The sequence below is a fragment of the Mchenga conophoros genome, linkage group LG11 (assembly GCF_057382185.1).
Source record: "Mchenga conophoros isolate Kocher_MC1m ecotype Shallow Benthic linkage group LG11, M_conophoros_male_GT1.1, whole genome shotgun sequence".
NCBI classification, from domain to species: domain Eukaryota; kingdom Metazoa; phylum Chordata; class Actinopteri; order Cichliformes; family Cichlidae; genus Mchenga; species Mchenga conophoros.
The window spans coordinates 33,901,884-33,915,046 of record NC_140536.1 but is presented as its reverse complement, the minus strand read 5'-3'; the positions used below and the strand labels follow the sequence as shown (position 1 = coordinate 33,915,046).

The following is a 13,163-nucleotide window of genomic DNA, read 5'->3' as shown; positions in this document are numbered from 1 at the left end:
GTGATGAGTCTGCCTCTTTTCTTTTTTTAAAAAAAAAAAAACATTGTTAATTGAAAACTGAATTCCACATACAACTCTGTGCATGTTGAAACTTCCGCTGCAAGCATTGTAAAAATATTTGTGAAGGCACAAGAATGCACCGTGAAGCATGCCACACACCCATCGGCATTTATAGCCTAAGAAAAGCTGCCAAACTAAATGAGATGTACAGTAAACAAAAGCACTAGTACAAAGCATAAACTGTAGTAAAGAGAAGCTGTATACACGACTGCAGTGCCGACCCTCTTTAAAAACTGAAAACGTACATTAGGGGACTGATAGTCAGGCACCCCTGTTTAGCTTTTATGGAGTCATTTAGTTGAAAGTAGATGCATTTAGTGTTTATATATGCTAAATAAGTGTTTAGCTTATCCATAAAAATGCACATTTTTCTTTTTGTTTATACCTGTCATGTTTACCTTTACAACTGTAAGAAGAGCACCTGCTAACATGCAGGATTAACCATGTGTCAGAGAAAAGTAGTGTCCTAAGAGAAAACATGCCTTCCATACCTGAGGGAACATGCTTAATTTTAGTGTTTGTCAGTTGACAACCCAACCTGTCCAACAAGGCTTTGATGGACATGTGTGACATTATGGACGTTTACATGACTGTGAGCCAGCAGCCTTCACAAATTGTTGTCTTTGTATTGTAACACCTGTTCTGAAACTCTTACATCTTGCTCTTGAAGCAAACACGAAAACAGATGGAAACTAAACTGAAGTGAGCAGACATGCTTGGGGAAACTACCGAAACTGAATTCAAAACAAAAAGTCAGAATAGAAGAAAAACTGATCTGAAAATACGAAACTACATTAACTCAGTGAGTAATTCAGTTGAAGCCTGTATGTGCTGTTACAGGCCTGTATTAAATCATATCATTAGCTGCTTTAGTACATTTCTATGAAGTAGTATTTTTTTTTTTTAAACAGACACATAAGTTTAAATGAAACTTATCATAAAGGGTTATATTCAGCCTATGAATCCTGAATAGACTCAGAAAGTTGTGATATTTTTGAAGTGGTTATTCAATTTAGCTTAACAAGTGCATCGGGTAGTTTTAACTCCCAGGACACGATAATTGCTCTTTGTGACCTCTCTCACTTAGAGCTGGTGTTGGATTAAACACAGAAGTCTGCAGACTGAAATTAGAATCTACAGTGCAAAAGTCTTGATTACCACTTATCCTTTATATTTTGCTTCCAAGGTGCCAGATTTTGTTGTAGTTTTTAAAGCGGTCTGGAGTAGTAATTCTCCAGGCTGTCTGAAGGTCTTTCAAAGTTGTTGCTTTTAGACATTGGCTGCTTTTTCACTCGTTTTCAAACCAGTCTTTAAACCTGACTATTTTCAGTTGAATGAGTTTTGCATATCCAGTCTCTTACCACTGACCTATGAATCATATGTCAAGCATAAAAAAAGCACCTAACTCAAATGAACCATGTTGTGTCAGACAACAAAGAATTAGCTTTAGAACCTTTGTTAGCAGCCTGTCTCAAAAACACGATTTTTCCCCCATTTATTTAGTTGAATCTATGAAAAATCCCAAAGAAGACAGACATAAAATGGTATTAAAGTCATTAGCTGAAAACTTCAGCATGATGTGCAGTGTGTCTTTAAAAAAAGTCACTGGAAACTGAACAAGTGGGGGACAAAAGAAGTGGAAGTCCTAAAAACCTTAAAACAGTCTATACCAGATGAACAATGATTTAAAGTCCTTCAAATAACAGGAAGACATCCAAAAAATACCTGATGCAGAACTGAAAGATGCATTTAGCCCTTCAGATGATTCATCTAGCCCACATTTTCGGCTGCATTTCAGCCTGTGGTGTTGGGATTTTGTCAAATGAACACAGAAAAGTACCATCAGATTTTGATCTGCCATGGATCTGATTGGCAACAGCTTAATTTTTAATGCCTTAATTTTTCCAGCATGACAGTGATCCCAAACATCCAGAGAGGTCCTTCAAGAACTATTCCTGAAGACTACTTAAAGTATGAGAACACTTCCTCAGAGAGTTCAGGCAGTCTTTAAAAATAAAGGCAGTCATATGAAATATTGATTTTCAAGCTCACTAGAAACTCTGCTTTTGCTTTATATATTGTATGTTTGGATGTTTTTCAACAAATCACTGAATCTATTTCCCATTTTCCTAGTAAAATATAAAGAAAATGAGTGGCTGAAGACTTCTGCACAGCACTGAAAGGTAAAAGTGGTTTGTTCTGCCAACGTGCAGAAGCTTTGACAGTTAACTAAAGATGAAACTGCTGCTGGCTTTTACCAAATATAGAAGGTCTCTGATGTGGGTTTTAGGTGAGTGTCAAGTATGTAGATCACAGAGGTCAGGTCAAACCCAGGTCACCACCGGGGATGCCATGTTCCAGATTTTTCTGCACTGGGTCAGCATCACTTTGGAAAAAAAGAACAGTGCTGATCATCATGGTTGCAGTATGAGCAGGAAAAAAAAGATTAAATACATGCATGAGTAACAAGAGGGCGAGCTGTCAATTGTTTAAATGTTGTAAATGCACTAAATCAAAGCAGGGAACTTATAAGAAACTGGAAATCCAATATGTGTTCAGCATTTATTATTTAATTTTATTATGATTTTATTTAAGTCATTTGTAGTTTTAGGCTCTTGTTATGCACTCAGCTGTGTGTCAGTCTTCTTAAAATACTGGGGTGATGGGGTGTGGAGCATTGGCGACCTGCAGAGTGAGAATCATTCCAAGGATGCCTGAACGCTGGGCAGAAAGACAAATCTGGTCAATGAGCACTTAGTCACACAGTCACTGTGCATGTGTTTGCACGAAAAATTTTAAATCATGACAACTTCATATAAACTGGCTTTTTGTCAAGAAACCAGTGAATCAAAGTTATAATTTCCAAAACAGCTGGATTTGTACATGCTCAAACAACAAATTCCAAATTCAGGCAACATTAAATCCATTGAGCTAGCTATAAATGTTACTGTATAGTATAAATGTTAATCATTCATCTCACTCAATCTCATTGTAGATATCGTGTCAGTGTAGCATTCAATGCTACAAGTCATTTATGATATGGTAAGCATATTAAACATGGTTTTATTGCATGCCGTTGAAATGAATAATGAATATCAAGGACACAGTCCTCGAAGGGTTTTGTTAATAGTTGCCAAATATGCAAAAACTGATCAGTTCGATTACAATGTTGAGTTTGTGTTATTAGAAGTTTGTAAATTACTGAAGCACATATATGATTGAGTTCAGTTTGAATGTAAGTAAACATTGCTCATTGATTTGACCACCTGTCTTCACAATATTATAATAAATCTTGTTCAGGGGTTGCCACTATCATCTGCCCCCCTCTCTCTCAACAACTCTCTCCAAGTCCTCCTTCACTCCATCATCTCTTTTTTCACCCACCATCAGGTCCATCTTCAACATCATTTGTCTAATTTCCTCTGCAGTTATTTTTTCTCTGCACAAATACGCATGTCAATTTAAAAAAGTTACATATAATTTCAAAACCATTTCCATCTAAAAAGTTATTTCACACTTTACTAAAAATTAAAAGGAAAAATAATCCTGGTTCATAGCGAGCATTTTCCCCAGGTAATTTGCAATAGCTACTCCAAGACTACTGCAAAAAAACCCCACAGAGACCAGCTGGGTTCACTGACAAGTAGATTGGTGCAAGAACACAGTGATTGAATTACAGGCGTTTACAAAGTGAGCATGAGTCCAGCGCCATAATCAGAGGTATTTCCAGGGTGCTTTACATGGGGACGTGGCAAAGGGAGGATCAAGAAGTGGTCAGCCCTGCTCTGAATCCCCACTGCTGTTGACGATGTCACTTTTTGCATATATGCTTCTGTGTGGGCCTCATCATAAGAAATGCTGAGCTAAATATATGGTGGACTTGGAGCTCATGAAAGGTTTACTCGATAGAGAAAAGTCTTCAGAACAACTGAGTGTATACACACCGTCAGAGCTATGAAAGCAGCACATATACACACTGACAGTGTATCAGCTAATGCATTACTAGTGCATTAGCATAATGAACAAATGAGATACAATTACAGCATAACACACTGCCTCATGGGGCCATTATCCTTGTGCTAATCGATATACTGTGTTTACACTCCACATTACTACCATAGCTCCATATTTGAGGGTCGCAGATGCCAACAGACTTAATAAACTGATCCGTAAGGCCAGCAATGTTGTGGGGATGGAGCTGGACTCCCTCAAGGTGGTGTCGGAGAGGCGGATGCTGTCCAAGATAAAGACAATGTTGGATAACACCTCCCACCCACTCCATGACATGTTGGTCAGTCACAGGAGCTCGTTCAGTGAGAGACTGAGATTACCGAAAAGCACCACTGAACGACACAGGAAATCATTCCTGCCTGTGGCCATCTCCCTGTACAACGCATCCACTTAACACACTGTTTGCTGCTACAACTACACATGTTTCTTTTCCAAATATTTATTTATAAGTGACTTATGTATGTATGTATGTATATATATGTATATATTGTACTATTCTTAGTTAGTGTATTGTCTGTCTTGTCTTAATGTTGGTTTAAAATGGAGCACTGTAACAAAAAATAATTTCCCCCAGGGATCAATAAAGTATTCTGATTCTGATTCTGATTTAGTGGTTTACATAGTTACTTTGCAAAAAATTTGCTAGTTCAGCTGCACGTTGTGTCAGGAAGAAAATGTAGAGTTAAAAAAAAAAATCAAAACATGAAGAGCTATCTGCCTGAGACTCCTTGTGACAAGGAAGCAGCTCAAATTAGCTTTCTATTACTAACCACCATATTCTTTTAGCAATCTTTTGCAAACAGGGATTGGGCTGCCAGGGCCTCCTTCAATGACAACCAATCAATCCAACCTCTACAGGCCTGTTCAGGGTGGTGGGCTGGCTTAGCTCTGTGGGCTTAGGCCTGAACAGCAGACGCTCACCCTTGAACCCCAGGACAGGTTAATTTTGTCCCTTGCTTTCCTCATTGACAAGGTTGCAGCACACCTCTCAGGGCAAGCAGAAGGTACAATCCACTAGACACCAGTCCAAGATGGAGACAGTCATACATTCACTTCACAAGGTTCTGCAGTAGTGATAAATTTGAGAACCTGACCGATGCAGATAGAGGGCGAAGAGCAAACTCCAACAAGGAAGCTTAAATAAAGAACCTTCTCACTGTGAGGTGACAACACAAACCTGCACCTGTGCTTGCTTAAGCCATGTTTTACAAAAATATACATTTCTAAAAAGATTACCTTCTTTCTGAGTGTCAAACAACTGAACTATGCAAAAATATTAACATTTAGAGACAGTTAAGGAAACTTCTTTCCTTTTACAGTTTTTTTCCTTATAGAACCTCCTGTACATACTTTTATTGTGACCTTTTTTTGTCTAATTGTAGTTAAATTGTAACTAACATTTGTTTATTTCTATCAATTACACTTTACAACTACAGCTTTAAAGTTTAAACCTCAGCCCAGGTTTAAACAGTTAGCGAAACAGTTATAAAAGAAAAAAAAAGTATTCCACATTTATAAACTGCAGATATCACAGCTGGAATCATGCGAGGGACAGATGTTTACACTTATAGTTGTCTTATTTTAAATACATCGTTAATTATTAGCGTTAGGACGCAACAGTGGCCACTTTTTTCCAAAGCTTGTTTTGTTGGTTTTCATGGTGACGCCTGTCCACGGAATGGTCTAGAAAACACGCTGGCGACAGGAAGCAATTTCAAAGTCGTGGTGACTGACTAGAAAAACTCGGCAGTTGGCGTCCGTGGACAGAACACGGGGCCGTGCATGTCTGGTGGGCTGTGAGGGGAAGGAGAGGCGTTATTCAATCAAACCTGAATAACTCAACGGTTCGCCTGCAGCCGCAGCGTGAACTGCAGAGCTTTTTGGGGCTTCTCCACTTCACGTTGTGCTTTGCAACGTGACCGCTGTTATCCAGTCCTCTGTTACGTCGACGGGGCGCTTGGCTCCGCCCTCACCAGTGTCCTGAAAGTGTGTCACTGGGTTAAAGTGGCTCGAGCAGCCCTGGCGGAGGGGCGTGGCTGACAAATGGGTCACATGGGCGAGCCCACTATTGAGAACATTTAGTTCTCTCCACGAACCCGCAGTCACAAACACGGCGAAAAAAAGAGGGGGGAGTTCCTCCCGATTCAGCTGCCTATACTCGACCTGCTCTTTCTCAGACGCGCCTTCATGACTCACCGAGTTGGACCTGCAGAATTTTTCCGAAATAGAAGCTCGATGTGAGCTCGTGTACCGTCTTTGACTATCAGAGTTCAGTACCATTCGTTGATCTGTGAAGTGGCAGAATAAATCCTGATAGACTGTGCGAGTTAGTCAGATATCTGTTGGACATTTTTTTTTTTAAATTTTCTTAATTCATTGATCAGAGATGCCTGAGGACATTGGGACAGCCAAGCCTGGTAAGTTTGTTTTTCTTTAATAGTTAAAGTAATAGATATTTAAGCCTGTCACAACCATTGCATGCACTGTGCAGAGACGCTACTGCTACTACTACTGCTGCTGCTGTGTTTTTTGATTAACGGTGTCAGCTGCTTTTAATATATTTATTACAAAAAAGTTTATTTATATGGGCTTTTGACGGTTGTGGATGGGCTTCCCATTAAAGGTATGCGTGACATTGACTTGTACTTGTGTGTACCTGTGTGTCATGCACTTATTTAGTGAATAATAAGGAATTTAAAGTGTTTTAAACAGCAGGAGGTGAATGAATGGCGTCCTAGCGAGTGGACAGTATTTTAACGCAATAATCAGACTTAACGTTTGAACACCATCGTGTTTTTTCTATAGACTTGTGTTACGTTAAGTTGTCGCAGGTTTTAAAGTGTGCTAATAGACGTATTTTCGCTGTATTACCGTGTTTTAAAACGAGGTTAGGAGTGCCACTGAGGCGCTGCGTCGTTTACATTTGACACAACAACAGTGTTCCACTTCCCCGAGCCCTCTCACATGGACAGCGTATCCTGGCCATGTGCCTCTGTGTACACGCTCCCAGGGAACACTGCTCTGATTGGTCGAGGGGCGTTCCCTTCTTGGGCGCACGCTTCGGCGGTGCTCTACTCCGATTGGTCGGGACGAAGCCCGTGACGTAGGGTGTTGCACAATCCACTCCGAATGCGGCTCTCCTGGCGCGAGGCTCTCTTGCTGGGTACACGTGAGCCGGGGAGAAACAGCAGCGAGCTGACCTAGATTTTTTTTCCTGTCTTCTTGGCGTTTCGCTTTCACAGAAATTCATGACAGGTCCACGTGTGGGAGGGCCGTGAAAGAGAGCAGTCATGGCTCGGGTTAGGTAATCGTCTGCCGCGGCCTCTGGCACTAAGGGGCTTTTTAAAGAAAGGGTTAATGAAGAAAAACAGTTTAGCTTTCACGCAGGTATTCCAGTAAACCCCGACTCTTCACACGTACACGTTATATTCGTGGAAATTTCCCAAGTATGTTTGGCAGGGGCGTTTCGAGGAGTGGCACTGGTGTGACCCAGAATGACTTAGCGCAGACGGTGCTGTGTGAGAAGTAGCACAACACACAAGTTTTTTTTAGTTTTTTTTTTTTTTTGTAAACGTTTTGAATATCTGCCACCAGTCATACTCAGTACTACAACACACAGCTTCAAAGTATATTTATAAGGTACATGAAGTAAGAAGTAGAAGTTACACAGAATTATACAATATTGGCTCTTAACTAGCGACTAGTTTTATACTTTAAAACTTTTAAAGTTAGTGGCATAAAAAGGCCATGGGCTTCCAAACTGAAGGGTCTCTAGAGCTTTTACAGAAGACCCGCAGATGCAGTTTTCTCAGTAAACCGTGTTTTTGAACTTGATCTTACAAAGCATGTTTGGCATTTAACATCCGCATCACCCTACTTCCCATTCATTCACTTCAACAAACTGGCGTTTGCCCTGAGGGAATTAACAGGTTATTTGAAATTTGAAAGACTTTACTGAACACTTTAAGCAGACCTGTCTGTGGATCTGTTGGCATAAAAACTGCGGGGCTAAAACACGGGGCCAGCCCGCTGAGATTTTCTTGCTGAACATGTCATTACGTAACACACGGTGGATGTTTTCCCTTTGTGTTACTTGCCTCCTACACGTGTTGCCTTGCTCTGGTGCTTCACTGACCCGTCTAGTCGTTAAGTCATTGGAGCACGCTCCCATGGCACAGAGACCCAGGCTTGTTATGTAACAGTGTTATCCAACCAGCAAGCATTGGAGGTGATAAAACAGGTCATCACAGTGTTGAATAAGCCAACCGGGAACAGCACATGCTAGACTGCTGTGCTGCCTGGGTGTGTCAGAGGCACCTGTTTCTACTGTAGATGTTTGTGTTATTGTTTTATTCCCGTTACCGTTTCTGTTTCACAATAAGAGTTGGCACGCTTGATGTTTTGTATGTCAGAAAGACAAATATCTGGATCTGCTGATATGGCTGCAATGCACCATAATTCTTGGTATCAGGTTTACATGGAAACGGGCTATCACAGGTCCACAGATAGCAGTGTTTACCTTGTGTGTTTGCACTGGTTCACTTTTGTGTTAGAATTAGGGTGGACCACCACCGCCCAAAGGCTATTCTGACAGGCAACGTAAGCAAAAGTTGTAGGTTACAGTGAAAATAATGCTGAAAGCAAAATCCACCTCAAATGCCGTATGAACATTTACATTAGCCAGTTTTTTTTATATGCATCTCTGCACAGGCCAGTGAAGAAAGCCATTGTATTGGAATGAATTTAAACAGCAGTACATTAAAGCCATTTTGCCTCGAGAATCCTAAGGATAATGTTGCTTCTTGTTGATTTTTCCAGGCCATATTTTGCCTGTGTGTATTAGAACAACAGCAGTAAGTTGCGTCTGAATTTCTATGTTGAGAAAGACTAAATTCATGGTTTTCGGATGGAGCAAGTATATAAGTAAAGAGCCTTTCCCTGATTTTAAAGTGACCCTCTTGTCCTCTTTCTTTCTGTCTGCAGGAGGTGTAATTGCCTATATTTCCTCCGGGTCTGCCCCCAGCCCAGAGTCCTGCATGAGCAGCAGCTCCAGCAGCGGCTACCTGTCGATGTCACCAACTCCTTCCCGCCCCTCGCTGCCTAGCAGGGCCGTAGGCATGGTAGTGGATATTGCTCCACCAGCCAAGAACGGGAGCCCGCGGGGACACGGCGGTGAAAAGGCCGGCCGCTCATCTGCGTCTTCAAAGAGCAGCATCACAAGTAAGCACTAAAGCCTTCATTTTATGATCAGCACGCTTATTTATGTGTCACATGTGGTGAACCCCTGTTCATCTTTTTCTTTAAAGAAATCAACGGCATGGTGCTGCTCTGCAAAGTGTGCGGGGATGTGGCGTCAGGCTTCCACTACGGTGTCCACGCTTGCGAAGGATGCAAGGTGAGACGCATCCCTAGAAGGATTCATTTAAAATTAAATTCACATCCTCTTGTGCACATGGCTCATGCTCAACACTGGGGGATCTTGGGAAATTGTTTTTAGGGCTTCTTCAGGAGGAGCATCCAGCAGAACATCCAATATAAGAAGTGTCTAAAGATGGAGAACTGCACCATCATGAGGATAAACCGCAACCGCTGTCAACAGTGTCGCTTTAAGAAGTGCCTGGCTGTTGGGATGTCTAGAGATGGTGAGAGTTAAGATTTATTTACATTCAGAAAGCAAAAAACACCCTGTGATTTATGTTTACGCTAAAAGCTTAGTAAACTTAATGACTGGTTCTCTCTCAGCTGTTAGATTTGGCCGTATCCCAAAAAGAGAAAAACAGAGGATGCTGCTTGAGATGCAGAACGCCATGAACAACATGATGAGCAACAACAGCCAGTTGCACAGCATGCTCCAAGGACACCAGAGCCCCCCGCTGCCAATGGAGGCCATGACAAGTGACTCCAACTCCTTTCCATCCTCTTCCTCCTCTGCTTCCGATTCGCCATCGTGTTCCAATCCGTCCTCCCCGCAGTGCCCTCAGGACTCAGAGTCAGTGGTTTCTATGGACACCACCTCAAGCTCATCCTGCTCATCGGACAGCGGTGAGGACGAGGCACTTGTCACACTGAACAGGCAGCACCAAGATGCCTTAGCGTTCACCCAGCAGAGATCACCAATGCAAGGTCAGACCTCACCAGCCACAGTCTCCGTGGAGATGGGGTGTGAAAGACGATTGGAGGAGCAGCAGGATAGGTGGAACTGCTGGAACAACAGCGTGGCGGTGAGAGATTACCAGAACTGTCCTTACAGCAGCGGCCAACACGTCACCAACCCGGCCTACAGGGAGGAGAGGGGAGGTTGCCAGCAGCAGCTCAACAGCACCCCTAGCTGTGAACAGTCAGAAGACAGCCAAAGACAACAGACAGAGCTCCACACACAACCTGCCTCACATGGTTATAATGGACCAAACAGCTGTGTGAATAACAGGGCACACTTGGTGAGTGATTTCATTTCTCCCTCTTTGAAAATCTTCAGAGTCCAATGAAAAGAAAAGCTGGATTAATTTTCATCACACTGACATCTTTCTTGTTTGTTTTTCCAGCTGTGCCCGATGAACACCTCACCTTACGTGGACCCCAGCAAGCCCAGCCAAGAGGTTTGGGAGGAGTTCTCCATGAGCTTCACACCAGCTGTGCGAGAAGTGGTCGAGTTTGCCAAAGTGATCCCGGGCTTCCGCGACCTACCCGAGCACGATCAAGTCGGCCTGCTGAAGGCTGGAACCTTTGAGGTAAGAAGGCAAACAGACTGAACACAAACACTCGTGTTATTTTGTCCTCGCTTTGAAGTCAGACACTGCAGGCTCGTTAATACCAGGAATACAGGAGCCACAATACAGGTGCACACAGGCAAATATTTGTTCTGATAACAGTTGGGATAGAAATGAAAGAGGCTTATCGAATCTTCTGTTTCAACTGTGTACCAGTAAATTCTTGTCAGATTCTTCGAGGAGCTGAACCTCAGTTAATTTAAAGAAAAAATTGATACAGTGCAAAGTTGCAGATTCTTGGTCATATACCAACTACAGTATGCAGTGAAATGACCCTGCTCTTAAGTATGGTGCCAAAGGTTTAAAGTGGGATGAGACTATGAGGCATTTATTACATTATAAAGTGAGAAGTGCAGTTATTCGTATATTTCTGTTGGCTTGATCAAAGTCTTTGTCATGGTCTAAATAATTCCCGTCTTTGCTTCCAGGTGCTGATGGTTCGATTTGCCTCTCTGTTCAACATCGCCGAGCGGACGGTGACCTTCCTGAGTGGCAAACGCTACAGCCTTGACACACTACGCTCATTGGGTGCCGGCGAGCTCCTCAACTCCATGTGCGAGTTCAGCGAGAAGTTGGCGGCGCTGCGGCTCAGTGCAGACGAAATGAGCCTCTTCACCGCTGTGGTGCTTGTCTCAGCTGGTGAGTAACATACACCATACATATATGGACAACAGTTTAACAGCACAACTAGCAGTATTATCACAACGGAAGGAGTTCTCCAGTAATAATGCCCTCTCTCTCTTTGTCGTCTTTGTTCCGGCTCAGACCGCTCAGGGATCCAGGACCTAATATCAGTGGAGGCTCTGCAGGACAAACTTATCCGAGCACTGAGGAACCTGGTGATGCAGAACCACGGCGACCAGTCGGCCACCACATTCACCAAGCTGCTGCTCAAACTTCCTGAACTGCGCTCGCTCAACAACATGCACTCAGAGGAACTACTCTCGTTCAAAGTGCACCCTTAAAAAGCTTCCTGAGCGGGTACTCGTGTAACTTCCACTTCCTCCACACACACCTTCACCTGGACCTGCCTCTTACCGTGCCCTCTCAGCCCCCCCCTTTCCCTGCAAACTGACCAACCCAGTTGTGTGTTTGTTTCTAGAATGTATGAAACTGTTTTGTTTTTTTATTCTATTTTTGTGGAAAAGAGAACAATTAAAAATGTACTGTATTTATAGACGACGTAGCTTACGCTTGTTGCACACAAACACACGCAAGTGCTCGTGTGTCAGAGGTTTATAGTTTTGCAGTTCGATGCAGTTTTCTATTTTTAAAAGCACGAAGAGTATTTAACTGGCTTAATGAGAATATAGAATAGAAACGAATTAGTCCATGATATTGATTATTTTTTAACATGTTTCCTCCAAAAGCCATTTAATTCCAAAGTGTATTCTCTAATGAGCGGGTGAATGTGAGAGATTTTATATATATATCTATATGACATATACTGTACCTTACACACATTTTGACTGCTACATGTTTGTTGAAGAAAACAAGCTATCAGAAAAATATTGAAAATTGTGTGAAGATTGCTGCTAATGCATGGCTGTATTAATGCAAAACTACTATTATCCCCCCCCCCAAAAGCATCTGTTCAGTTAATTGACTCGCTAAATCTACAGTTATATGCTTTGTGTTTAAATTTGGTTGTCATACTCATGTCCATGCCAACTGCTGGTTCACCTTCCAGTGATTTCTGGGCAAAGTCAATAAGGCTATTTGAAGCAAAAACACTACATTTGCACTTTTGGGAGAGAGGAATTTTTTTTTTTTTTTTTTTTTTTAAATATATGTATGCTTTCAGCACACAAATGTTTTTGCCTTTTTCCACCAAACTGTTTTCAGCCCAGCACTCAATTTGAATTTGTTTTTGTCAGCCGTTTTGTTAAAATGTTTCTTCTACTGGCAGCACTGCCACCTGTAAATAAATATAAATATCTGAGGAATATAGAATATAAATATGATATAGTATAAATAAAAACAATGGAAGAATAATTTGTGTGTGTGGTTTTTTTTTTTTATACTGTACATGTCCAGAAATTTTGGGGATGTAATGGTTGTTATCTACCACTAGATGGAGCAATGTGCACATGGTGTCTCTATTTAAACATGGAAACATCACTCTTGAAAAACAAAATGTTATTTATCCTAAAATGAACTGCTGCCAAAGTGCCTCAGGTAGGAACGGAGACAGTAATTAAGCAATGAAATATTGTAGACTTCACCCCTGACTGAAAAAGTCTGGCCTGAAGGGCAGCTTCAGAACTCAAGCACTAGATTCATAAAGGTAAGGGTCCATAAAGTAGCAGAGAATGTTGCAAAGAA

At 41.9% G+C, this 13,163-nt stretch overlaps 1 protein-coding gene across 1 annotated transcript; it reads left to right on the top strand.

Moving 5' to 3' along the window:
* Positions 1–6,150: 6,150 nt before the first annotated feature.
* nr1d2a (nuclear receptor subfamily 1, group D, member 2a) lies at positions 6,151–12,833 on the top strand. Its single transcript, XM_085292586.1, has 8 exons — positions 6,151–6,488; positions 9,055–9,291; positions 9,378–9,466; positions 9,569–9,713; positions 9,814–10,508; positions 10,614–10,799; positions 11,267–11,477; positions 11,604–12,833. The coding sequence occupies exons 1-8, from the start codon at positions 6,458–6,460 to the stop codon at positions 11,801–11,803; spliced, it is 1,794 nt and encodes a 597-aa protein (XP_085148712.1). The 5' UTR covers positions 6,151–6,457; the 3' UTR covers positions 11,804–12,833.
* Positions 12,834–13,163: the final 330 nt, after the last annotated feature.